This window comes from Odocoileus virginianus, chromosome 1 (assembly GCF_023699985.2).
Source record: "Odocoileus virginianus isolate 20LAN1187 ecotype Illinois chromosome 1, Ovbor_1.2, whole genome shotgun sequence".
Lineage (NCBI taxonomy): Eukaryota > Metazoa > Chordata > Mammalia > Artiodactyla > Cervidae > Odocoileus > Odocoileus virginianus.
Genome location: NC_069674.1, coordinates 25,186,926 through 25,214,909, shown reverse-complemented (window position 1 = coordinate 25,214,909; position 27,984 = coordinate 25,186,926). Strand labels below are relative to the sequence as shown.

Genomic DNA, 27,984 nt, shown 5'->3' with positions numbered 1-27,984 from the left:
CTTAAAAGGAATGAGTGTACACTCCCCTTTTCTCTTCCCCTTCTCAATGGCCAGTATGCAAACATGATGGCAGGAGCTGAAGCAGTCACCTTGGAATTCAGAGATGGAAGTCACCTGTTGAGAATGGCAGAGATACTCTACCAGCTGTAGACTACATTCCTTTGGACTACTATGTAAGAGAGAATCAAAATTCTACTTAGTTTAAGTCACTGTGTTTTGGGGTCTTCTGACTACCTATTTTATGCTCTAAGCTTCATGTTACTACCATTACCCAGGAGCCTGTCCTTCTTACTTATACTTATTTGTGTTTTCTTAGTTCAAGTTTTATGATTTCTATCTTCCTTTTAAAAATTTAAACTGTTAGCTAGTAGTTCATCTAATTTTTTTTTTCAAAGAATCAGCTTATGGTTTCCCTTATTCTAGTGTGCTTTGAAGTTTTAAGATTATTTTTGCGACCCTCACACTTGAATTAATTTCTAGCCATTTATGGAATTGTTGAGTCACATCCTTTCCTCCTCAACATTCTTTCTACATTGTTCCATTATCCTATGCCATCTAAAACTGCTGAAAAGAAGCCCAAGGTCAGTCTCATTTTATTCCTCTTGGTAGATGGTCTGCTGCTTCTGCTGGGATGTTTATAGTAGGAAGCTTTTGTTATCCCTAAGATTTAGGAACTTCACAAGAGCTATTCTGATTTCAATGGTTTCTTTACTTAATTTGGTGGACTATAGGAAATTCTGTTCATTTGCCAAGCTGAGTCTTTTTGTTTCAGAAATGGCTTTTATTTTATGCTTGTGACTACTTTTTCAATTTCATTTGTTCCCTCTTCATCAGGACTCTAGCTGTATGTTGGATCAATATAAACATCTCACAGTTATTACTTTCTTTCTAATAATTTCATCTCTTTGTACTTCTTTTTTTGTGTCTGTGTGATATTCTCACACCTGTTATCCATGGCACTGACTCACTTTTCTGTTATAGCAACTCTACTTCTTGTGGTTTCTAATGTGACTTTCAGATATTTAGTGTGTTTTTCTTCTATTTCTTTCCTTACCTTTCCAAGTCTTCTTTTCATCTAATTTTGGTATCTCTGAAATTTTGTTCCATAGGGTCTCATATTGTATTCAATTAGAGTGATACTTTTCAAAGAATTTATTCTATTTTCTTATATCATTTTTCTTCTGATGTGTATTCTTTATATGTATTTTTCTACTGACATTCTTTGGGAGAGGAGAATAGTATCTCACGTAGATCCCATGGTAGCTCTTTACTAAGAAATAGTGACTAGTACTTGAATCCATCTGCCCTTGAGATTATAACTTCTATTTCACAGGAAATATAGTAGCTAGAGAAGCAAGCTAACACAAGGGAAAACCAGAGAAATATAGAAGGGGGACATTCTGTAGGACAACTGACTCAATTGCTTCCACCAATAAGTGTTCTAAAAAAGGGACTGGATGAGATTAAGCTTAATAGGTATTATGGTCCTTGACTGGATACTGATATGGATAAACCAGCTAAGAATAATTGGGAAAATTTTTAAGTGGTCTGGAAATTAAATGAGATGAGATAAAATAACTAAAACACAAAGTTAGAAAGTGTTGCCTAAACAAAACAGGTGTAAAAATGTTATAAAACCATTTTTACAGTATGATCTCATTTTAGTACACACATAGGTAGCTATTACAGTGAGTGATGTTCTCTGGGTGGTAGGAATATGTTATTTGTTTTTAAGCTTGTCTGTATTTTCTAATATTCTACAAGTATATATACTTTTTATGTAATACAGTTTTTTTTTTTTTAATAGTGACACATATTTAAAATTGGAGAAGGGAACGGCTACTCACTCCAGTATTCTTACCTGGAGAATTCCATGGATAGAGGAGCCTGGCAGGCTATATAGCCCATGAGGTCACAAAGAGTCAAACACGACTAAGTAACTAGCACTTTACTTTTATATTTAAAATATTTACCATGAAGATAATAAAGCTTAAAAGCTTTTAAAAGCTTTTAAAGATAATAAAGCTTCTCATGCGCCCTTCCAAGGTCTAGGAGGACATCCCTCTAGCAATTTTGTACTATACTTTTATAGGATTTTAAAAGTTCATTTTTTATTTTTCTAGCATTTTTAAATTGTGATAAAAGACACATAATGAAAAGTTCACTCTTTTAACCATTTTTAGGTTTACAGTTCAGTGGTAGTACATACACTCACATTGTTGTACAAATATCATCACCACTCATCTCCAAGGCTTGGTCATCTTTCCAAACTCAAACTCTGTACCCATTAAACAATAACTCGTGACTCACCCCTCTCTCCAGTCTTTTTATTTTTAAGAGTCTCCAAAACTGTATAAGCTTTAAACTCCACTAAACCTGGGTCTAGCCTCAACTGACAACCAGATATCCTAGTCATTCTTGAGAAAGCTTTTGAAATGATACCTAACCCTGACAAGGTGACTTTAACCTCAAACCAAAGGACAATTAACATACTCAAGGAAACTCTCACCGAAGTGCTCATCAGTAAATGTGCAAAAGTCAATAACTGTCGCAACATCAACAGTGTATACACATAAAAACAAAACCAGTGACTGTTACTAGAATATATATTAAACAACTTTTTCCAAAAGTTACTTGTTTGTCATTCTTAAGGTCCAATTTTATTGTAAAGTTAAGCCTATTTTCTCCATTACTTAGAATTATTGGTAAATAGTATCATAACTTCCTGTAAAATTAGTCCAGAGGCGTATATAGGCATTTTATATAGTTCTATCAGCTAGTTTTAAGCCTGACTCAAAATCAAAGAAACCTTTATTTCTTTCATACTTAGAAGAACTTCAAGGTAAGAGTCCAGGACTAGTATAATTTTATGATCCTCAAGGAACTGGAGCCCTTTTATCTTGCTATGCTACCATCCTTAGCATACCAATTCATGGCTCAGTAGGGTTGCTTAAGCTCCAGCCATCAAGTCTATATTCTATTCTGAAGGGAAAAATAAGGAGTGAAAAACAGCATGCCCCCTTTCCATGATGATTCCTCACAGAAATTTCATCCAACTCTTGAAATTGCATCATTTTTGCCCTATAGCCTTGCTAGCTGAGAGAGGGGCCAGGAAACACAATCTTTATTCCACAAACCTGTGCCAACTAAAAACCAGACACTCTATTACTAGAGACCCAATGGTCAAATATATCCAAACCATACATCTAAGCTTTACTGCAGCATGGAAGCTTTAGCTGTGAAAAGCATCAGTGTATTAATTATCATCACTTTTTACTGTGTGTTGTTTCCAGGGAAATGGAAACCACAGGATGTGGTCTCTGACTCCATCCCTAGAGAATGTTACCATAGAAGACATTTCCCCAGATGGTAGACAAGGGAAAACAAGGAACGTGAGGGTAGAAGTTGTGCCCACGAGAGAGCTATCTATAGAGCCGGAGCATAATAGAAACAACCAGAGAGGGGGGTGATGGAATCAGCAAAGGAAAGCCTCGTGACCTTTCAGCCTTCTCCCTGACTTGATAATGAAATACAGAAATAAACCTCCCTGCTTGTACTGTGCATATTTTGGTTGTCATATTGCTTTTCTAAATTGATTGCATTTGACCTCGATGGGGGAATTTACCGTGGTGGTTAATAGAGTCTGGAATTTTGTTCAAACTAGAATAGGATTTCTCCCTGAAATAGTGGTAGTGGTCAGTAGGAGCGGTGGTCAGTCTGCTGGGTTCTTTGCCTCTCATCTAGCTGCCCCAAGATCTGGGCTCTTTTTTCCTCTGGCTCAGGGATGAGGCAGACTCACTCTCTGAGAAGAAGCAGGCCGTGTTGATCCAGCAGAGCAGCTCATTGAGATTCTGTTCCTCTCAGCTGGCACCCCCACCCAGCCAGCCTCTGGGTAAGAAACCACTTATTCCTACTGTTCTTCAGTTTGACTTCCTTAGGGAAATTAGCCCTGCAGAAGTAGCCAGCCAGTGGTAGCAAAGTATAGAGCAGGCACCTACAGTCCTGCAGCTTCTCCCAGAACCAGCAGAGGCTACTGCAGATAGACCAGGGCACATGGGGCCCACATGGTACAGAGCTCAGGAAAGCTGTTTTAAATCAACCACCACCCTTAAAACTCTTTGGGGGTAGGTCACATTTGGAGTAAGGGAGGCTTGAAAGGCAGGGAGGGGACTTTCCTCTTAACAGCGGAAGGAGCTTCCTAACAGCCTTCCTTCTCTGCTTTGTGCCTGGGTCAGCAAGTTCTAGGGGAGCTGTGTCCTCAGGCCCCGAGGGGGCTGGGGCCTGTCAGGGCACTCAGCAAGCTGTGAAAGCACTCTGGAGGAAAAGGGAGGCTCCTCTACATTTCCCTTTCCCACAGGCCTGCCCTGGTTTTTCATGATGTCATCCATTCATCATTGTGAGCTGATTGGCGGCCCCAGGCCTTGGCTGGCTGCCCAAGGCCGGGAGGGAAAAAAGAGGACCCAGGACAAACGCGCAGCAGGCCCCTGAATATGTGCGGAAATGTCATCAGTTCCACATAGAAAGACTTGGAACAAATCGAAGAAGACAGCAAAAGTCACAAGATCCTATCCAACCTTCCCTTCCCTGAATGCCTGGGAAGAATTCAGGGGCCTCTTTTCTGTGGATGGGGAACCAAATCCTGGAGTGGGCCTGGGTGTGGAGGAGGGACTGCTCTGCCAGATGGTTCATTCTCCAGAATTCAACCTGTTTCCTGAATCAGTGGTGTTTGAAAGCAACTTTGTCCAGGTACTCTTGGGCTGCTCCGAATGGCACTCCTTGATTCCTCTAAATCTCTTCCCACAATGTGATGGAGAGTCTGTCCCCGGAACTGGAGGGGAGTGACAACTGAGGCAAAGAGAGGAACCGAAGGCAAGGCTACCCACACCTGACCCTGACGTTGCAGAGCCCCAGATAGGCTTTCTTCTGCAGTCACTCTGGGGAGAGAGGTCAAGGGTTCTCTGCTCTGAATGGAGGGTTTGATCTCTGAATCCCTTAGTTCACTTTAGCCTCCAGGCTGTCAGTTCAAAGCAGATGAACAAAGAGGCAGTCAAATGAGATGCTATTTAGGGGTTTGGAACAGAAATGCTGATGGGTGGAAGAATAGAAGTCGGGCACCCAGAGAGATCTAGGCTCAGAGTCTGGTCTACTTTTTTCTCATCAGATGTCATGGTGCAGGTGACCTGCACACCAGTTTTCTCTGTTGTAAAGGAGGTGGGACTGACCTGGCTGTTCCATGAAACATGGGAAGCAAAGGCCCCACTACAGGAGCACTCGGTGCATTTTGTTTCCTTGCCTGCGCTCCCCTTAGGCCAGATGGGACCCAGAATAAGCAGCACTTGGGGGTTACAGGGGCCTGACAGTGAAAAAAAAGATACAGGAGATAATAGGGCCCCTCAAGAAAGTACCAAAGGACAGGTTTTAAAATAAAAGCCAGGAAATAGTCTGGGGAGGATTCATGGAAGTGTGACACATGTCATGGAACTCTTGTGGGCAATTGCTAATATTGGGTTGGTCAAAAAGTTCATTCAATTTTTCCACATCAGCTTAAAAAACCCAAATGAACTTTTTTGGTCAACCCACAATAGGCAAAGTAAATACTGTTACAGTTGTTTAACCAATATAGGTTTAACTGTGGTTCCAAACAAGTGATGACTTTGCCCCCACCAGTGGTGGAGCCAAGTCTGAAGCCATTGGCCATGTCTGAATGAAGCATAATTTGGGGGTGGGGGTGGGGTGGTCACTGCTATCCGTATCTACTGGGCAGAGGCCATGGAAACTGCTAAACACCTATAGCACACAGGCAAGCCCACTCCCCCCAAACAAAGAATTATCCAGCCCCAAATGTGAACAGTGCCGAGTTTGAGAAGCTCTCATGTGAAACATGCTGCTGCTCCTGCCAAATGCTCAGACTGTGCCTGGGGGACTGCTTTGCAGGTCAGAAAGGGCAGGAACTGGAGAGACATCTACAAAGCCTCCAACACCATGGCCCTGGGGGTGACCTCCTCCGTGCCCTGCCTGCCTCTTCCCAACATCCTCCTCATGGCCAGTGTCAAATGGCACCACGGGCAGAACCAGACATGGAACAAACCATCCACAGCCCCCAAGATCAACCTGAAGAGGTGAGCATCCTGAAGTGGGGCAAAGGGGGAGGTGCGTAACATGGACAGGAAGGAGGGCCAGTCTAAATCCCTACTTCCCTTCTTGTTGCATTCACTGCACTGAATTCCTAGGAAGTCTCTCTATTTTGGGGCAAGGGACAAGGAAGCCAAGGGGTCTAGGAGATGAAGCATTGGTTGGGAGATGCAGGTTCTAAACCTTATGCAACTGACTAGACTCAAAACAATTTTTGAGTCCCAAGTTACTTGATACATTTCAGTATTCCTACTGGCAAAGTGAATTGAATGAAGTCTTACTTGGATCTGTAATATTATGCTTGTCCAGGATGCAATGGCCCTTTTATTTATTTATTTTTTTCAGATTTCCAACTTTTTATTTTGTATGGAGGTATAGCCGATTAACAACATTGTGGTAGTTTCAGGTGAAGAGCAAAGTGACTCAGCCATACATATACTTGTATCCATTCTCCCCCTATATCCTCCTCCCGTCCAGGCTGGCACATAACACTGAATATAGTTCTATGTGCTATACCCTTGCTGGTTATCCATTTTGAATACAGCAGTGTGCAGTGGCCCTTTTAGATGCTTGAGCCTCTCCAGGTAATTTGCAGGATATCTCAAGAATCTCTAGATATTCCCAGAAGCCCAAGTTAACCTTTCATTGCTCCATGTTGCTTCAATAATAAACCTCTCCGTTACGTTCTAAGCAGCCCCTACAGCAAGTGCATCTCAGTTCAGCTGACTAATCCCAGATCCAAAGCAAGCTCCCTGAACTTTAGCTCCTTTGGGAAGAGTAATTGAGGCCTTAAGGTCAATGAATGGGACAAGCTGGACAGTGGGACCCAGCTCCCGTTGTTCTATCAAGACGAAAATTAAAAATCCCTATGATCCCAGCTACCTTACTCCCAGGCTGCCCCTCTCAAGCAGGATTCAGGGAACACCAGCATGAGAATCGTGGCAGGATAGGTGGAGGTTAAAATGCAGATTCCAGGGCCCCACCCCAGACCTACTGAATCTGAATCTTTGGGGGTAACTTCAGGTGTCTGCATTTTAACCAAGCTCCCCAGGTGAATCTGATCTCCCTAAAGTTTGAGAACCACTGTGCTAATCATTCACTCTCCTGCTGCTGCTGCTGCTAAGTCACTTCAGTCATGTCCGACTCTGTGCGACCCCATAGACGGCAGCCCACCAGACTCCCCCGTCCCTGGGATTCTCCAGGCAAGAACACTGGAGTGGGTTGCCATTTCCTTCTCCAATGCATGAAAGTGAAAAGTGAAAGTGAAGTCATTCAGTCATGTCCGACTCTTAGCGACCCCATGGACTGCTGCCCACAGGCACCTCCATCCATGGGATTTTCCAGGCAAGAGTACTGGAGTGGGTTGCTATTGCCTTCTCCGATTCACTCTCCTACCCACCCCCAAAGCCTTGGTCCTAAAGGAGACACTCTTCATTTTAATGAAGACAGGGTTGGACCATGTGTGTTGTCAATGTGGGGTTGTCAATGTGGGTCTTCCCTTGAGCCTTCAGGATTCTCCCATTGAAGTTTGTGGAGCTCCAGGTCTCTGACCGCCTTCAACGTGTCTTGCGGTTGAGGACAGTCACAGAGAAGATATACTATCTAAAACTCCACCCTGACCATCCTGAGACTGTCTTCCACTTCTGGATCCGGCTCATTCAAATTCTGCAGAAGGGCCTGTCCATCACCACCAAAGACCCCAGGATCCTTGTCACTCACTGCCTGGTACCCAAGAGTAGCTGCAGCCCCTCAGGAGACTCACAGGTAAGTGGACACTCTGGCCTCCTCCAGCCAAGGCCAGAGTGAGCTGTGGAGCTTTGGTAAGCTGATGTGGGCCCTCCCTGGGAGGGCGGTCCCTGCCTTAGGCCTTTGCTAATCACTTTATTGATTAAGATTCACCCAAGTGTACAGTTCAGCAATTTCAGTAAATGTATAGAGTTCTGCAACCATCACCACAATATCTATCACCCTAAAAAATTCCCTCATGCCTATTTGCAGTCATTGTGTTCCTACTTTCTGCCCTGGGCAACCACTGATCTGTCTTCAAACTCTGCTCATATTTCTGAAACATTTCATATACATGGAATCCTATAATATATAGTGTCTGGCTTCTTTCACTTAGCATAAGGTTTTTCAAGTTCATTCATATCATAGCATGAGGCCAACTCTTATGTTAGAGTCACAGATTATCAGTAATTTCTTCCTTTTATTGCTGAATAGTATTCCACTGCATGGATATACCACATTTTGTCTAGTCACCAGTTGATGGACATTTGGATCATTTTCGTGCATGCGTGCTCAGTCCTGTCCAACTTTTTGAGACTCCATGGACTGCATCCCACCAGGCTCCGCTGTCCATGGAATTTTCCAGGCAAGAATACTGGAGTGGGTTGCTCTTTCCTCCTCTAGGGGATCTTCCTGGCCCATGGATTGAATCTGCATCTCCTGTATCAGCAGGAGGATTCTTTACTGCTGCACCTGGGAAACCTTTGGATTATTTCCAGTTTGGGCCTATTATGAATAATGCTGCTGTGAACATTTGTGTACAAGTTTTTGTATAGATGTATGTTAGGGTTGGAGAAGGCAATGGCACCCCACTCCAGTACTCTTGCCTGGAAAATCCCATGGATGGAGGAGCCTGGTAGGCTACAGTCCATGGGGTCGCTAAGAGTCGGACATGACTGAGCGACTTCGCTTTCACTTTTCACTTTCACGAATTGGAGAAGGAAATAGCAACCCACTCCAGTGTTCTTGCCTGGAGAATCCCAGGGACGGGGGAGCCTGGTGGGCTGCAGTCCATGGGGTTGCACACAGTCAGACACGACTGAAGTGACTTAGCAGCAGCAGCATGTTAGGGTATGTTTTCATTTGTTGTGGGTAGATTCCAAGAATTTGGAATTGCTGAGTCATATGTTAAGTTTATGTTTAAACAGGCAAACCTTTTTCCAAAATGACTGTACCATTTACATTTCCACCAGGAATGTGAGAGGGTTTCACTTTTTCCACATCTTCACCAACAATGGTATTATCTTAATTAAAGCCATTCTAGGGGATATGTTGTGTTTTTAATTAGGATTTCCTGTCAAGGAACTTTTCAAAGACTTGTTAACCATTTACATATCTTCTTGGTGAAATTTCTATTCAAATCTTTTGCTTATTTTTAATTTTTTTTTTTCTCATTGAGTTGTAAGAGCTCTTTGCATATTCTGGATACAAGTCCTTTATCAGAATATGACTTGTAAATATTTTTTCCCAGTCTGTGAGTTGTCTTTTCATTTTCTTAATGATGTTTTCAAAGAAGCAAAACTGATTCATTTTGATGAAGAGCAGTTTATCAATGCTTTCTTTAATAGATCTGACTTTTGGTGGTGTATCTAAAAATTTTGTTCAAGCCAAAGTCACAAAGGTGTCATCCTATATTTTCTTCAAGAAGTTGTATAGACTTCATTTAAAAAAAAATTTTTTTTTTGGCTACATCACGTGGCATGTGGGATCTAAGTTCCCCAGCCAAGGATTGAATCTGAGCCCCTGCCATTTGAAACATGGAGTCTTAACCACTGGACCACCAGGGAAGTCCCTAGACTTAGCTCTTACATGTAGGTCTTTGATCTCTTTTGAGTTAATACTTTTGTATGATGTCAGGTAAGGGTACATTTTTAAGTAATTTTTTTTTTTTTTTTGGCATGTGGATGTTATAACTGTTCTAGTACCATTTGTTAAAAGACTATCCTTCCCACATTGAATTGTCGTGGCATTGGACCATAAACATAAGAATTTATTTCTGGCTTCTCAGTTCTGTTCCATTAATCTGTTTGCCTATTCTTGTGCCAATACCACAATGTCTTGATAAATAAAGCTTTATAGTAAATTTTTTGAAACTTCTGAATTTTAATTTTTGAAATTGGGTGCTGTAAACCTTCCAATTTTGCTCTTTTTCAAATTGTTTTGGAATAGCCAATTCCAGATGCCAAATTCCTTTGCATTTCCATGTAAATTTTAGGATCAACTTGCCAATTTCTGTAAAACAAACAAACAAACCTGCTGGAATTTTGATAAGGACATGTCGAATTTATACATCAATTTTGGGAAAACTGCCATCTTGACAATATTGAGTCTTTCAGTACATATGTATACAAAGTCTTTCCATTTATATCAATCTAATTTCCCTTAACAACGTTTGCAGCTTTCAGTTTATAAGTTGTGCACTTCTTTTGTTCATATATTCCTAAGTAATTGATTGTTGATATTATTGTGAATGGAATTGTGTTGTCTTAATTTTGTATCACTTATTGAAAGTATATAGAAATACAGTCAATTTTTGTGTATTGTTTATTAGCTGTAGTAGTTTTCATGGATTCCTCAGGATTTTCTACATATATGCATACATTCTTGTTATCTGCAAATAAATATAGCTTAATTTCATTTCTCATTTGGATCCATTTATTTGTTTATTGCTTATTGAATTAGTTAGAACCTTCAGTACAATGTTTAAAAGTAACAAAAGCAGACATCCTTGCCTCATTCTGGATATTAGGGTGAAAATATCCAGTCTTTCATTAAGTATGATATTAAGTCTGGGATTTTTGTAGATGCCCTTTATAAGATAGAGGAAATTCCTTTCTATTCCTTGTTTATTAAGAGTTTTTATCATGACTGGGTATTAGATTTTGCCAAATGCTTTTTCTCTGTCTACTAAGATGATCATATTGGTCTTTATTAATATAGTATATTGTTGTTGTTTAGTTGCTAAGTTGTGTCCAACTCTTTGCAACCCCATGGACTGTAGCCTGCCAGACTCCTTTGTCCACATCCATAGGATTTCCCAGGCAAGAATACTGGGATGGGTTGCCATTTTCTTCTCCAGGGGATCTTCCCCACCCAGGGATGGAACCCAGGTCTTCTGCACTGGCAGGTGGATTCTTTACCACTGAGCCAACAGGGAAGGCCCATATATTATATTACTTTATTGATTTTTAGATGTTAAACCAGCCTTGTGTTCCTACAATAAATTCTGTTACATTACGATGTATATGATCCTTTCTATATAGTTTGATTTGGTTTGCTAGCATTTTGTTAAAAGAGTTTTGCACCCACATTCATTAGAGATATTGGTCTGTAGTGTTCTTGTGAGAGGCTGGCTTTGGTATCAGAGTAATACTTGCCTTATTGAGTAATTTAAAAAGTGTTTCCTCCTCCTCTGCTTCTGAGTTTTTGAAGAATTGATGTTACTACTTCTTTAAATATTTGATAGAAATCAGGGAAGCCACCTGGGCCTTTTTGCCTCAGGCCTTAGAGTCTAAAGAACTGAAGCCTGATGTGAGCTACAACATAAGCTCCACAATGGCTGAGATTTTTCTCTGTTTTTTTCACTGAGATTCCCCAGTGCCTGGCAAATAGTTGATATTCAGTAAATATTAATATTAAATGAACATGAGCAGCATGCACAACTAGGGGGTATCCCAGGTGGTACAGTGGTAAAGAATCTGCCTGCCAATGTGGGAGCTGCAAGAGATATGGGTTTGATCCCTGGGTCAGGAAGATCCCCTGGAGGAGGAAATGGCAACTCGCTCCAGTATTCTTGCCGGGAAAATTCTATGGACAGAGGAGCCTGGTGGGCTACAGTCCATGGGGTCTCAAAGAGTCTAACATGACTGAGCATGTGCACACACACACACACCCCCGCACAACTAGAACATCTGAGGGGTATCACAGGCAACAAGCAAAAAAGGCAACTTTACTGCAGCATAAAAAGCATCTCAGCACAGGATATTTCTTAGAGAAATGAATTTTAAAAACATTAAATTTCTACAATAAACATTTAACCCCCTCTATGTAAATATAAAACCAAGTATGGTAAGTTTTATTAAAGTTTATGTTAATAGACTGTTCAATAACATAGTAAGATATGTTAAGAATAGCTTACGTACACTAAATTATGTTTAAAGTTTTCAATAACAATATTATTCTTAGGACATCAAAGGAAATTTATAACAATAGAGATCAAAACAAACAGAGCCTCAGAATTGCCTCTCTCAGCTGCTGGCATGGCTCTGTCTGATGGAACATTTTAGATTCTAACACTTCAGGGTCTAGACCATGATATTAGGAAAATGCAGAGATGCTAAGACCTTAACAACCTGGCCTTGTTTTTCTTTCCTCCATCTAGTTAGTACAGAAGAAACCCCAAGCTTCCCAGCCCAGCGAGAGCCTCATGCAGCTGATGGCCAAAGGGGAGAGCGAGGCCCTGTGTCAGATCTTTGCGGACTTGCATCAGCACAACCTGTTCAGGTATATGACTCAAATCCAGCCAGCTTGATGTCCCCAGGTGGTTTGTCCCAGAGACCCAGAAACCAAGTAATCTGGTTAAGGCGCACAAGGAAGTACATGAAATACTGCCCTTCCATATCCAATCCAGTCTGTATTCTTGACTCAGGGAAACCTTTTCCTGGTCTCTTTGCCTGATTGTCCTTCTCCACAAACACTGTGGGGTTGACTTCAGAGGAGGATATCCATAAAAAATGAAAAGTAACTTCTTCAATATTAAGAATAAATTAGTAACACAGTGGAAAAGTAAAACCTAATTTCTAATCTAGTTCCTAGATATCCTACTGAGAAATAATCAAGACATTGTTTAAAACATCCTCTATCACTGAGTTCCTTTACCTACATACTTGGCCTCTGCTTGGACTTTATGAAGCTTCTGTGGTCACTTTTTAAGTGTTTTCAGGAAAGCTTCCTCATGTAGGCCTGTCTTCTCCATGTCTGAGGAAATGTCACTGTTGGTACAGATGACTTAGGGTTGACTCTTAGGACTGGTTGGTATTAGACAAAAGTAGAGAGCACTTAGACCTCTGGGTACCATGGCCAGAGAGCGAAGATCAAGTGGGAACCAGGGTCCTAGTGAACTTGACATGTGGTGTCAAAGAAAAGGGAGAACAGAAATAAATTAGTAAATGTCACCAGAAGAGAAAAACACCAGAGAAGGAGATTTTGTCATAACAGGGACCAGCAACTCAGAGACAGAATTTAAAAAAAAAAAAAAGAGAGTTTTTTTGTGTGTATGAGTGCCAGTAATAAACTGAAAATCAGGAGAGCTCAAAGGAGGCAAAGTCTCATAGTGGGTAAGTACTCACATAGCTTTGGCCCCAAATCACCGCTCTGACGATGACCCCTTGGGCACATTGCTTAACTCTTCTGGGCCTCAGTTTTCAGATCTGTAAAGTGGAAATTATGATAATGCCAACCTCATCCAGATAGTGTCAGTATAAAATGAACCATATGCATCAAGTGCTTGGCTGGCCCTCAGCAAATTTAGAGGCAGATAAATTAACTCTCAATAAATATTAACTTGTATTCTAACTTGGGCTGAAAGTAGAAAAGTGATAACACAGAAAAAGACTTATTAGTTGCCCACTGTTGAAGAATTTTTTATACTGGGGTTGTCACTTGGTATATCATACAGAGATCTATAATGAAGAGGTTCCAGGGTATAAGATATCACATTCTGAACAGGAGAGCTCTGGACTTAATACAGCATTTTATTTATTTATTTATTTTTTGACCACACCACTCAGCTTTCGAGCTCTTAGCTCACTGACCAAGGGTGGAACTCCTGACTTCAGGCAGTGGAAGTACAGAGTTCTAACCATTGAACCATCAGGGAATTCCCAGAACAAGATATTGTGAAGCAATTTTTTGACTGTCTCAAAATGTTAACTCACAGATTTTATTACTCTTAGGACAGCCTCTGTTTATACCTCATTAGCCACACCTATATTTAGTCAAAGCTATGGTTTTTCCAGTAGTCATGTATGGATGTGAGAGTTGGACCAGAAAGAAAGCTAAAGAATTGATACTTTCAAATTGTGGTGCTGGAGAAGACTCTTGAGAGTCCTTTGGACTGCAAGATCAAACCAGTCAATTCTAAAGGAAATCAACCCTCAATATTCATTGGAAGAACTGTTGCTGAAGCTGAAGCTCCAATACTTGGTCACCTGATGCGCTGAGTCGACTCATTGGAAAAGACCCTGATGCTGGGAAAGATTGAAGGCAGGAGGAGAAGGGGTGGCAGAGGATGAGATGGTTAGATAGCATGATCGACTCAATGAACATGAATTTGAACAAAGTCCAGGAGATAGTGGAAAGCAGAGGAGCCTGGTGTGCTGCAGTCTACGGAGTTGCGAAGAGTGGGACACGACTTAGAAACTGAATAATGATAGCCACACTCGGTTGCAAAGGAGGCTGGGAAATGAAGCCTCCACTCGGCATAGCTATGGGCCCAACACAAAATTAGACGCTCTGCCTCAGCAGGAGAAGGGAAGAAGGGATGCTGGGGGCCTATTGGTAATCTCTGGCACAGAGAGATTTTAATAGCTCTGAAAGGTCAGAGAAGTTGAAGACCTGAAGGAAAAACTCACAGAAGTCAGATAAAGGATGGGGAAAGCTGTGCAGGCTAAGGGAACAAATGGGTATAAGACTGAAGCTTCACCCTGAGTAAGAAGCTTACTGAGTCAGTGTAGAGAAAGGGACGGAATATCAGTGGGGAACTGGGGATGTTAGTAGGAGGACATATGTAGAAGCTGGCAGGGCCCAAGCCAGGCAGGGCCTGGGAAGCCATGCAAATGGATTTAGGCTTTAACTGTAATGGGAACCTTAGCAGCATTTTAAACAGGGAAGTGATGTGATCCCATTTACATTTTTAAAAGGTCAAGCTGGCTGCTGCTGTGACAGAGATTTGAAGAGAGGGAGGCTAGGTGTGGAGGGACCAGCCCGGGAGCCATGGCAACCGAGTCCAGGCTGTCATATGCAAGACGCATCAGAAGGATGCAAGAAACAGGGAACATTTAATTTTTGCTTCCCTATCTCAATTACTTTGTACAGACATTTAGTTTCTTCTCTTTCATTTCCCAGCATGAAGCCCTGGAGTGATGATTTTTGTCCTCATGTAGGCAGGTTCTGGTCTGGCTGCAGTTTTAGCACATCAACAGCAATATGTAATTTACAGCAAATAAAATAAATGGCTGAGACACCAAACAGATGGAGTCACGCCCACTCCACCTCAGCAAAATCAGCATCAAGGGTTCTGCTCCTCAAACCCCTACCCCATCCTACCTCCCCCTTCTTTAGTTTTCCTTCTGGTGCTTTAATATGGGTCACATCCACCCAATATAGCCACAGCTGTCCTTTTTCATATTTATATCTGCCTCTAAAGCTTTCGTTGCATCAGGAAAAATATAACGAGAAACAAGATTTAAAACAAGAGTCTCATGCTCTATTCTTTTCCTTCTGACCTTCATTTCCTTGATCCTGAAATGACTGGAGTTCCAGGAGCAGCAAAAAGACAGAGAACAAAAAGGACAGCTCAGGTAAGGGAGGGCACAGGGTACCTGCATCTTGGAGAATTTTTCTGCTCTGAAGACATAGGAATAAAATTCCCTCCAGTCCCCCACCCCAACTTCCCTGAGCTGTCAGGATCACCATTATCCTCCTGTACCTTGGTTCTAGTTCTTCTGGCATCTGTGGTCACCATAGTCTATTTGGCACCACATCACCCCAGTTTCTTTCTTTGAAATATTCTTTACATTCTTGAGTTCATTTCCAAGCCCACAGAACCTACTCCAGTCCACTTTATCATCTCTTGCCTGGGCCACTGCAGCAGTCTCCTGTTAGTTCATTCATTCATTCAAAAGCACATATTGAGCACTTGGTAGTGTCAAACACTGTTGAAGGCTTTGGAGTCACAGTGAAGAAAAACACAGTACCCCATTCAGGCGTTTATAGTTTTTGGAGTCAAACGAGTAAATTCCCAAATCACATAACCTCCCCTTCCAGGCAACATTCAAAGCTCAAGACTGGGGTGCTCCTGTCTTGAGGGCACAAAGGCAGAGCTCCCTCACTTCCGGGAAGCTGTCCCGGAAGACCTGGGGTCTGTGCTGAGTCACAGAGGATGAGTACAAGTGGGCTGGCTGAGGCAGATGAGGCAGGGATCCTAGAAAGTGACACAGAGTCTGTGTGAGACGGCATGACACATTCTGGAAACAGCAGCCAGTTCCCTATGTATTCTCAGGTTCTAGTTTACCTCAAATCCACTCATTTTGGCATGGCTGATCCTGCATGAACTTTCCATCTTACCCATCTCACCTGATTACTCTCTCCTCCTTAATAGGGAGCTCTTTGCCTCCTTTTCTCCAGCTCAAATCTTCTGCTCTGGTCAAACCTCAGCTATCCTTCCCCATGACTTAGTCATCCTCCTCTGCTCCCTTCTTCCTGACGCCACTAAATCCTGCCTAATTGTTCAGATACACTCCCAACTGGGGCTTCCCCGGTGGCTCAGCGTTAAGAATCTGCAATGCAGGAGACACGGGTTCAATCCCCGGGTCAGGAAGGTCCCCTAGAGAAAGAAATGGCAACCCACTCCAGTGTTCTTGCCTGGAGAATTCCATGGACAGAGGAGCCTGGAGGGCTACAGTCCATGGGGTCGCAAATAGTCAGACACGACTTAGAGACTAAATGACGACACTCATGACACCTTCCTGTCCAGGCACATCTTGCCTTGCTCATAACCTCTCTTTCATAATATAAGTTCCCTAATTGTTTCATAGATTTAAGTCTTATTTCTTCAACCAATACTAAACTTTTTTTGTGTGCTTCTGAATTCCTACAGTGGGAAGCACAGGTCTGAGAATGCAATAGGAGCTCAATAAATATTCATGTACCACCTCCCTAAGAAATCATTCCTCCAAATCAGCTCATAAAGGCAGCCAGAATATCATGTTATATTTAGAAATTTGGAGGAGTATGTAGATCCTAGAGGAGCTGTGCCAACTTTTATCCAAACCAGGGACTCAAACTCAAACATCTGCAGGTGTTATAAAGGAGTAAAGAGTCTATGTGTCATATACATAAGAAATGGCTAATTTTTCTCCCATCCCTATTATTCATAAAACAAGAGCTGGGCTGACACAGTTCAGCACTGAAGAGACAGTAGGGAGTGATGGGGACTGTGGCAATGAAAAAGTGAATGTTTCAAAGTTTCATTAATGGTTGCCATGCTGCAACACAGGCCTGGCATTGCCAGATAATCTGATTTTTCAAGAAAAAACAAAAATCTGAATTTTTATATCACATACACCCCCATCCCCCACTTCATAAAGATCTAAAGTGTAAAAGTGATAGTTGTTCAGTCGTGTCTGATTCTTTGTGAACCCATGGACTGTAGCCCCCCAGGCTCCTTGGTTCTTGGAATTCTCCAGGCAAGACTACTGCAGTGGGTTCCTACCATTCCCTTTTCCAGGGGATCTTCCCAACCCAGAGACTGAACCCGAGTCTCCCGCATCACAGGCCAATCCTTTACCATCTGAGCCACCAGGGAAGCCCAACAAAGCACAGTATAGGCCAAAACTTAGTGAGCAAACAAAAGGCACCTGCGGAAAAGAGAGCCTGGAGGCTGCCAGTTCTCAGCCCCTGTTCTCTGTGGTAAGCAGAGGTGACTGCTGGCCCACATTTTCTGCAAGTCTAGGATTGCTTTCTCATATTATGTGACTGCTAGTTAACAGTGGTGAGTCATTAATGTTTTTACACATACATTCAAACACACACACATGTACATACACTCAAAATATATCCCATGAGATCAGTGTTGAAGAAGACAGAGCTAGAGAATATTTCAAACTTATTTTAGGACTTGAGAGAACAGCTAGAATTTCAGAGTCACAGGACATCTGTGTCATGGGAACTGTTGCTCTCGAGATGTCCCTAGGCTGATTGCAATTAATGATCCTGGGATGTCCTTAGGACCCTGTTCTTTCCTTGGACCTGAAGGAACCCCTCTTTTCTCTTTGGGCCAAGTAGCATACACTTTCAGTTTGGAAGGATGCTCACACCCCAGACTCTTAAAACTTTTGGATGATGAGAGGGAGAGAGAGAGGGAGCTACATTTGGAAAAGCCAGCATCCCCAAGTCTACCTGTGTTGTTGAACATGTCACTTCCCCATTTGTGGGTGATGTGATCTATATGGTCCTTCCCAAACTTTAATGTGCAAATGCCCCCCTAGGGATCTTGTTAACATGCAGATTCTGATTCAGAGCATCTGGGCAGATCTGAGACTGCATTTCTCACATGCTCTGGGTGATGCCAAAGCTGCCGGGCTGTGAGCCACTCTTAAGTAGCTCAAGCCAAGTGGACCAAGAACAGGCTCTGGCTTCAGGCCATCTGGGTTCAAGGGCATTGCCTGTTCAGCTAGCTGAATCTCCTGGGGAAATTCACTCGGTTAACCTCTCCAAGCCATGTTGGTTGCCTCGTTTTATGGGTACTGCCTGTTGACATGATGTAGTGGTAAAAACACAGGCTTTGTTGCCTGGCTATCTGGCCTGGGATTCTGGCCTTGCCTCCTCACGATGTGACCACGGTAAGTGACTTCACTTTGCTGGGCCCCAAATCCTCACACATCAAATGGGGACTATGGCAGCACTGACCTCTCGGAGGTTGTTGTGAGGGTTAAAAGAGCATTAATGCATGTAATTGTTTGGAACGGTGCCTGGCCCATAATAAGCACCTCACAAATGGCTGGAACTTGTGAGTGTGGTCTGTGAATTAAAGTACAAACAACCGCATTCCTTTTTGACCTAGGGAAAAAAACTTCTCCGAATGAAGACTCCATCCCTTGCACCCGTGACCTCAGTTGGAGGGATTCGTTCACCTATGGAGAGTGGGAAAGAGAGAACCCCTCTGGGCCGCAGTCCCTCTCACTCCTCAGCACTCTGGCAGCCTCCACTGGGCCCCAGCTGGCCCCACTCATAGGTATGGTGACAGCATTCACCCATTGCCTTCCTGGCACAGGCCTGGGTTCAGGTTCTAGGGTCTTGGGAATTGTTCCAGGAGGCTGTGGTTTGGGAGTTGGGAACTAGCCACAGCTACCTCAACTCTCTTTGTTCTTGCCCTCTTTTTCTCTACCTTCAACTGGGCTGAGTGAAACCCTAAGAGTGGCACCTCCAGAGCTACCAGAGGCCCCTGGGCATTCCTGCAAGTGGCTCAAAAGAGACAGATACTGGCAGGACACGGCTGTCACTAGAGCTGCCTTCTTTGTGCTGTGCGGGAAGCACGACGGGCTGCCTCTGCAGAGGGAGGAGCTCCTTTTCCTTCTCTGGCCTCCACGGGAGTCCCAACCTTCTGCTGTGTAGAGTGGGAAGGAGGAAGTCCATGAGGAGTCAAAGTGAAAGTCGTTCTGTCGCCTCTGACTCTACGACGCCATGGACTGTAGCCCACTGGGCTCCTCTGTCCATGGGATTCTCCAGGCAAGAATACTGGAGTGGGTAGCTGATCCCTTCTCCAGGGGATCTTCCTGAGCCAGGGATCAAACCCGAGTCTCCTGCATGGCAGGCAGATTCTTTACTATCTGAGGCACCAGGGAAGCCCAGGAGGGATGAGGTGTGGGGATCAAATTTCTCTGAGGCCCAGCCCTTATCTTTCCACGCACCAAGGCTCATCCGTCCATCCATGTATTCATTTAACATTCATTAAGTATTTCCTGTGTGCCTCTGTCTAACCAGAGAGAGATCCTTAAAGAAGGTACAGTGGTTTATGTTTTCTAGAGTAAAATATAATCAGTAAGCCACTAACTCTTATAAGTTACCTGTTATCAATAGTTGACAATTTAAAAAACTAACAGAAGTATCTAGGTGCCATAGAAGAGCTCATGAGGCAAGCTATATCTTATTGAAAGTTTTCTCTCCTATACTCACAGGAAATTCTATTTGAGCCACCCTTTCACAGAAGAGAGAATCGTACGACCCTTGCCAACACTACTCTGCAGCATTCAGCTTTCTGTGGGATACTGTCCTTATGGAGGGAAGGAGAAAAGCTGCAGCTAAGGAAAAACTAGAATCATCTCATGCTGACAGCATAGCCTTTCCCTGGAAAATCGCTTGGGAGCATGGCTCCCAGACAAGAAGCATTATTTCAGCATTATTCTGGTCCGTAACTTTGCATCCTCACCACCACACATCACCACACCTCACCTCCCTTCCAGCACAAGAACATATGCTCGCAGAAGGACCAGGATCGAGAGAGAGAGAGAGAAGGAAGGAAAGAGAACCAGAACCAGAAAAGAAGTGGAAGAGAACAAAATGGGGCTGAAGAGGAAGGTGGAGGGCGGAAATCAGGGAAGAGGGGAGATGCAGAAAAGTGGTAACAGAAGGAAACAGAAAAGAGGACACGAGAAGCACACTGAGAGATGCCTCGCCAAGCTTCTATTTATCTAATTTAAAACGTCAAAGTAAGGCCATATACCAAAAGAGACATGTGTTTTCCTCTCTGCTCAGACTCCTCTGGACAAGGATACGGGGACAGAAATGAATTCTAGCCAAAGGCCTCTCCTTAAATGTTCCTTTTTGCCAATTTTTCTCCTTAGTCCCTCTGTTTTGATTCAAGCCTTAGACCTTCTTCCTTAGTGCATTTCCTGACTTGGACCTGCTAGCCTGGCCCTGCTGTTCCAAATGGTGGTTTGGGTCCGAGGCTACACAAGTTTCCTGCGGGAGGTTGTAAGACAAGGTGCGTGTGGTAGGGGGAGTTTCTCTTTCTGAGTTTCAGAAATAAGGCTTTCTATTGTCTCAGCCCTACAAACACTGGCTCAATTTCTTTTGCATACCATACCCCCTTGAAATAGAGTATCTTGTTAGTACTTACTAGATATTCCAAAGAGAGGAGACACAGGCTCAAGCTACAGGTAAATCAGAGGTTCCAGGCTCAAAGTATAGGTAAAATCAAGGGTTCACAAATTATAGATGAAGACAGTCACTAAGGTGGGTCTGCTAGAGAGACCATGGACTGGTCTCTATTTAAAATGCACAATATTACACATTCAATAAAAGCCAGACTATGAGTATTTCAGAAAAGGTACCCAACCTTCCAGTTGGAAAGCTTTTCAGGACATCTTGCTTTGATTTAGGCTATCCTAGGGGAGGGTATTTTTCTTCACTGAAGTGGTTTTCAGACTGAAATGGTTGGAGGGCTAAAAAGTAAGTTCCTCAATCATCATTGCTCTTGCCAAGGATGAGTTATGTCCTAATTCTTAGTGATTTCAGTATCCACATAGATGATCCTTCCCATACCCTAGTCACTCTCCTTGTCCTTCACCCTCCTCAGCCACTGACCCCCTCCCCAATTTACCCTAGAGTTTGACATTAATAACTGCACCCCACCCCATCATTTCTATTCTCCAACTATATACCATCTCCTATCTTTCCCTGAGTCCGATAATCCTTCGACCCCACCAATCCTGCAATTTCTTGCTCCTTCTGGGTTTTCATTATCCCTTCCTGTCCTCACATCTTCATTCCTTCCCCCTCCAGCCTAGATTCCATGATCCATCCTGAATATCATCACTCTCTTGCAAGTACCCTCAGTGCCTTTGTACCTCTTCCACTTTATTAACTGACCAGGTCAAACTCTCCACCAACTGCACCATGACACTAAACTTTTTTTTGGTTGCACTAGGTCTTGGTTGCGGTAGCTGGGATCTTCGATCTTAGTTGAGGCATGCAGGATCTTTAGTTTTCAGCATTCAGACTCTTAGTTGCAGGATCTAGTTCCCTAACAAGGGGTCGAACCCAGGGCCCCTGCATTAGGATCGCGGAGTCTTAGCCATTGGACCACTAGGGAGGTCCCCACGCCACTAAATTTGCCTGGAGAAAAACCACATGACACACTATCCAGTTTCACCTCAGCATTACCTCAGTTCTCAAGAGGGTTCTTAATATTGCCTGGAGCTCATACTATGTTCCCCTCATCTGCTCTCTGCTGAATGGCTATTCCACATCTTCTCCTTCTTCGGGTGGGAGGCTCCCCCAGTGCCTCCTGATGACCCAGCTTCCTATTTCACTGGGAACACAGTAGCAACTGAAAGAGAACTCCAAGTTCTCATGACCACCCCTACCACTCACCTAGAACCAGACCAATAGATCTAGATTCTCTCTTTGTTAATATAAAAGAACTACCTAGCTCTAAGGAAAGTCCAAATCTTCCCATTTTGTACTGGGTCCCCTCCCACCTCACCTACTCAAGGACATTGCTCCAGCAACTCTCCCTTCTCCCTTCATCATCAATTTGATTCTCTCTCTTAGAGGCTTCCCATCAGTAATAAACACGCTGGTATTTTTCCTTAATATAACTGCTATTTCTTCCATTTAAAAATATGAAAAAATAAAACAAAACAAAACCTCTCTTGGGCTCTCTGCCCACTCTGTTCCCCTTTAGTAAACTCCTTAAAGGGTTTCCAATGTCTTGCTTCCCATTTTCTCTTGAACCCTTCCACTAAACACCAAACCTGATCTTCACATTGCTAATGCCAATGGTCAAAGAGTCCTCACCCCTCTGTTAACATGTAATATATGTGATTTCTCCTGGAAACACTTCCTTCACTTAGCTTCTAGAACATTATTCTCTCCTCTTTCACTGGCTTTTCTTCTGAGTTTCCTTTGCTAATTCATTCTCATCAACACCCCTCCACCGCCACCATCACCACCATCTCCAAACACTAGAAATTTCCAGGACTGAGTCTTGGGTCTCTTCTAATCAAACCTCATAGTTCATACCACACATAAACCAGTTACTCCTAAATGTATCTCTCTAGTCCAGAACACTGTGATCACCAACTGCCTACTTGACAACTCCATTCGAATTTCTAATAGGCATCTCAACATGTCCAAAAAAAAAAAAAAAAAAAAATCTCTCAATACTGACTTGCTCCCCACAAGGTCTTTTCTATCGCTGACTTCTATCCAAGACTTGCTCCCCACAAGGTCTTTTCTATCCTTGTAAACGGCAGCTCCATATTTCTACTTCCTCAAACCTTGGAGTCATCCTTGACTCCTCTTTCTCTCCACCTCATTTCCAATCCATCAGGAAACACCTTTAAACTGCTTTCAAAATATACACACAATCCGACACTTCTCAGAATTTCTACTGTTATCACGCTGGACCAAGCCATCATCATCTGTACTGTTGTAAAAGTCACCTAAATGAGTGGCTTGTTTCTAATCTTACCCACTTGAATTTCATGTGACCCCCTTTTCTTAAAGGTTGGCTTGATTTTTTTTTCTTCTATTGATGGTAACCTCCTTTTCCATGACTCAGATGGTAAAGAATCCGCCTGAAATACAAGAGACCCTGGTTCGATCCCTGGATCAGGAAGATCCCCTGGAGAAGGGAATGGCTAACCATTCCACTAGTCTTGCCTGGAGAATCCCATGGACAGAGAAGCCTGGCAGGCTACAGTCCATGGGATCACAAAGATTTGAACACGACTGGGTGACTAATACTACTATTTCTACAGAACATTATTTTATTTTTTAAAAACGTACTTATTTGGCTGAACCAGGTCTTTGCTGCATCACACAGGATCTTTAATCTTTAGTTGCAGCATGTGGGATCTAGTTCCCTGCCCAGGGATGGAACCTGGGCCCCCTGCATTGGGAACATGGAGTCTGAGCCACTGGGCCACCACAGAAGTCCCTAATGTGACCCTTTTAAGATCTTAGGCATGTCACTTTTCTGCTTAAAACCTTCAGATGGCTTCCCATCTGCATTAAGGTAATGCTACTTCTGTAAGAAATAAGCCCCAATATATCAATGGCATAAAATAATCAACAGAACTTCATTTCTCACACACAGAAGAAGTTCAAGAAGGGTGTCCTGTTCAGGGAGTAGCTCTTTAACAGGACCCTGGGCTCCTTCCCTCTTGTGACTTACCATCTGTGCTGCACGGCTCCCAGGGCTGCCATAGAAAGGGCAGGAGCTTGGAGAATGGCCTGTGGCAGGTTTACATGGCCAGTCCTGGAAGTAGTGGACATCATCTGGCCCGAGCTCTGTCACACTGCCACATCCCGGGAGGGGGATGCTGGGAAATGTAGTACAGCTGTGTCACAGGATGAAGAGGAAACAGTTCGGTAAACAGCCAGTCCTTTCCACACTACTTCAATCATAGGAGCAGCTACAGACTTTAAAATGGCCTGAAGCCCTCCATGGTGTCCCTCTCATCTTCACCCCCATCCTGGCTATTACCTCCCTGACCTCACATCCTCTACTCTGCTAAATTACTTTACCCAGCCACACTGACTTCCTGCTGTTGCTGAAACACTCCAAGCAGGCTTCAGCAGCTCAGGACCTTTGCTCTCACTGCTGCCTTTTCCTGGGATGTTCTTCACCAAATTCAGATGTTCACTCATACTCATGTGCCATCCTCTTCATGAGCCTTCTCTGGCTACCCTCTTGAAGACTGCAAACCACTCCTGATGGTCCTAACGTTTCCTTTTTCCTTTCCTGCCTTATTTTTTGAAAAGTAATTTATTTGGCTGCATTGGGTCTTAGTTGCACAATGAGGGAGCTTCCATTGTGGCCCACAGACTCTCGAGTTGTGGTGTGCAGGCTCTGGAGCAACTGAGGCTCAGTAGTTTCAGCGTCGGGCTTTAGTTACTCCTCAGCATGTAGGATCTTAGCTCCCTGACCAGGGATCAAACCCGCATCCCTGTATTGCAAGATGGATTCTTAACCACTGAGCCACTGGGGAAGTCTCCTTTCCAGCCTTATTTTATTCTAAGGCATCTATCACCACCTCTCATTCTATATATTTTGCTTTTTTATATGGTTTATAGGCCACATTCCAGAATACAGACACCATGAGAGAGTTTGGGGCTCCCCTGCTGACTTAGATGGTAAAGAATCTGCCTGCAATGCAGGAGACCTGGGTTTGATCCCTGGGTCAGGGAAGATCCCCTGGAGAAGGGAATGGCTACCCACTCCAGTATTCTTGCCTGGAGAACTCCACAGAGAGTTTTGTCCATTCACTGCTGTACCTCCAGTGCCTAGAACAGTGTCTTGCACACAGGAAATAATACATTTGCAGAGTGAATGTTCAGTAGCACCATATGAGAACCGCTAGGATGTTTGAATAACATTATCAGCCTTCTGAGGTTGACATTATTCTATTTGCCATAAACAGTCCTTCGGTGCTTCCCCCCCAGTTAGATGGACCTTGGGTATGGCTATGGTGATATTTCTTAACGTGTGTCAGCCCTCATGTCCATTTCCTCCTCTACCTGCTTTCTAACTTGAGGGCTCCCGGGAGGCTTAATCTGCTTTTCTCTCCTCAGAAACCTCATGTGTTCTCATGGCTCCACCAGCTGCTGCCTGGCCAATGACCTTAAGCATCTCCTCCAGCCTACTGGTTCATTCTTTTTAGCTGCTCTCCTATTACCTTAGATTCATCGTGTCTTTATTTCAACTCCGTTCCCCTATCATCCATGTACCTAGCTCATTCTCCCAGTTTCCTACAATTAAAACTTTAAATTTTCAAGTGCTCCTTTTTCATTTCTTTCTTCCAAGCAGTCACTAAGTCCAGGAAATTCTTATTCCCACTTTTTAAAATTCTTTTGTATACAAGTGTTCATTTGCATTTCTCTTGCTCTGCCTAGGCCAAACCCTCATTCACAGGGAACCTCAGGGTTAAAGGGTGCCCCATCTCTGGCAGAGTCCCACCACCTTAACCAGCCTCTTCTAGGACACTTCCAAGATGGTGGCATTTCCACTAGGCAGCTGTTCCTTGAGGGCAGGGGCCATGTCCTATTCTTTGTGGGTTTACCAGCACCTAGTACAGTGCCTGACTTCAAGGAGGCATTTTCAAAATAATTTTTAAAGTGGCTCCTGAGGCAGCCTATTCCATAGTTAACCTGTATGGAGATGCATCTCCCTGAGAGAACACTTTCAACCTCATTCCACTTGCCACAAAGGCACAAGCTTGGAAACCTTCAGAGGAAGACCCACAATTCCCACTGCCTTCAGCTCAGGCTCCTCAGAACTCAGGCTCTCCCCTCCCCATCCCCTCTTTTAATCTCCCTCATCCCCAACCTGACCCAAGAATTTACCTCCTACTCTGTCCCCCACATGCCCTTTTCCGGTTATTCCTTTTGCTAAATAGTGCCCAGGAATTTTTTAGTCCAGCCTGAGTCACACCTTCTTCAGAAGCCCTTTCTGGCTGTTACCACGGGTTATGGCCACGCCTTCCCAAAGCATTGGTCAACCTCTCACCTTGATGTTTAAAGTAAACTAAGTTGCTTTGTATTTAACTTTCTCATGAGCACACTACTTGTCTCAACTGGATTTTGAACTATAGAGGCTATATGTGCTAGAACACAGTAGGTTTTTGTCCATTGACATTGCCCTTAGAGAAGCAAGTGAAAGTCGCTCAGTCGTGTCTGACTCTTTGAGAGACCCATGGACTGTACAGTCCATGGAATTCTCTAGGCCAGAATACTGGAGTGGGTAGCCTATCACTTCTCCAAGGGAACTTCCCAACCCAGGGATCGAACCCAGGTTTCCCGCATTACAGGCAGATTCTTTACCAGCTGAACCACAAGGGAAGCCCAAGAATACTGGAGTGCATAGGCTATCACTTCTCCAGGGGATCTTCCCAACCCAGGAATCGAACTTGGCTCTCCAGCATTGCACGTGGATTCTCTACCAACTGAGCTATTCTTATTTAATTCTAATTTCATGACTTGAAAATGAATAAGTTCATGATTTCCTGTGTTCCTCTTCAATTGGGGACATCATATGGGTTCCACCCATTCAGTTCACTTAACATTATTAAGCATTTACTTTGATCTGGGCAGTAAGCTGAAAGCTTCAGGTACAAAGATGAATAAAGGCAGATCTCTCTGATGGAGCTTAGTCTGGAGGACAAATGGATAAACAGCGTTTTACAGCAAAATTTGTTCTTCCCCGGTGGCTCTAGTGGTAAAGAACCCACCTGCCAATGCAGGAGGTGCAAGAGAGGAGGGTTTCATCTCTGGGTCAGGAAGATACCCTGGAGGAGGAAATGGCAGCCCACTCCAGTATTATTGCCTGGGAAATCCCATGGATAGAGGAGCTTGGCAGGCTATAGTCCATGGGGTTGCAAAGAGTCCAACATGACTGAGCATGCATGAACATACATACCAAAGATACAAAGTGTTTTAAGGTAAATAAAGGAGGAATTGCTATGCCTAGCAAGGTCAGGAAAGGCTTCTAGAGCTAAGATTAAACTGGGATTTCTGTGAACTGGGACTTGTATTGTCATTCACAAGGCAGAGGATTTGGAAAACGAGCTCACTGTCGGTTAATAATGAAAGACTGGAGAGATGTGAAGGGCTTCCCTGGTGGTGCAAACAGCAAAGGATCTGCCTACAATGCCCTGGGCTCGATCCCAGGGTTGGGAAGATTCCCTGGAGGAGGGCATGGCAACCCAGTCCAGTATCTTGCTTGGAGAATCCCCATGGACAGAGGAGCCTGACAGGCTACAGTCCATGGGGTCGCAAACAGTCGGATAGGACTGAGCGACTAAGCACAGCACAGAGAGATATGAAAGGGCGGGCAGTTGGAAACATCTAGATGATGGTAGTCACAGCCCAGGGTACGTACCCATCTAGGCGGCAGAGCTGAAGGGAAAGAAGTGGGCCTACCCACTTGGCGACTGATTCAATTAATTCGGCCCTGGTTTCTTGTGGGTGGGCATGAAGATAACTAGGATAATTTAAGAAGCCCTGCGGAGGCCGAGTCACGCTCTGCCAACCGGTACATAGCGGCCAGAGAGCCGCGCCCACACGCCAACCTGAGCAAGAGGTTACAACCCGCCAACTGCACCCGGCCCAAGACAGGAGTTGGGCGGGAATCCTGTCCACGCAACCCGGCGCGCTCGCGGAGACGTGGCGCTTTCCAGCCAATCCCTACTACGCAAGCGTGGGGCCAATGGCTGCCTGGGGAAGCTGCGCGTAGGCGGCGGGCTGGCTGATGATTGGTCTAGAGGCTGCCGTCGTGGAGGA

General features: G+C 43.8%; 1 protein-coding gene and 1 long non-coding RNA gene across 7 annotated transcripts; one reads left to right on the top strand and one right to left on the bottom strand.

Moving 5' to 3' along the window:
* On the top strand, positions 1–22,298 carry GARIN1B (golgi associated RAB2 interactor 1B). 6 transcript variants are annotated; one of them, XM_020914903.2, is made up of 9 exons: positions 1–173; positions 3,783–3,892; positions 4,358–4,746; positions 5,935–6,119; positions 7,644–7,896; positions 12,299–12,420; positions 15,454–15,497; positions 18,761–18,931; positions 19,875–22,298. In XM_020914903.2, exons 3-9 carry the CDS (start codon positions 4,501–4,503, stop codon positions 19,886–19,888), a joined length of 1,035 nt encoding a protein of 344 aa, XP_020770562.1. In that variant the 5' UTR covers positions 1–173; positions 3,783–3,892; positions 4,358–4,500; the 3' UTR covers positions 19,889–22,298. The 6 variants fall into 6 exon arrangements, with proteins under 6 accessions (XP_020770562.1, XP_020770565.1, XP_020770561.1 ...); XM_020914904.2 differs by lacking the exon at positions 1–173 and adding an exon at positions 563–581; XM_020914906.2 differs by lacking the exon at positions 3,783–3,892 and having other exon boundaries at positions 15,460–15,497.
* LOC110151513 (uncharacterized) lies at positions 15,433–27,862 on the bottom strand. Its single transcript, XR_002318101.2, has 3 exons — positions 27,584–27,862; positions 23,879–24,044; positions 15,433–16,120 (listed from the first exon to the last, which is right to left on the bottom strand). It is a non-coding gene; the product is annotated as an uncharacterized lncRNA (long non-coding RNA).
* Positions 27,863–27,984: the final 122 nt, after the last annotated feature.

Excerpts from the sequence above, each read along its gene's own strand:
- GARIN1B (XM_020914902.2), top strand. The coding sequence starts at position 4,501 with ATGTCATCAGTTCCACATAGAAAGACTTGGAACAAATCGAAGAAGACA. Across the intron at positions 4,747-5,934 it reads TTGAAAGCAACTTTGTCCAG|GTCAGAAAGGGCAGGAACTG; the intron begins GTACTCTTGGGC and ends ACTGCTTTGCAG. Across the intron at positions 15,498-18,760 it reads GAACAAAAAGGACAGCTCAG|GGAAAAAAACTTCTCCGAAT; the intron begins GTAAGGGAGGGC and ends TTTTTGACCTAG.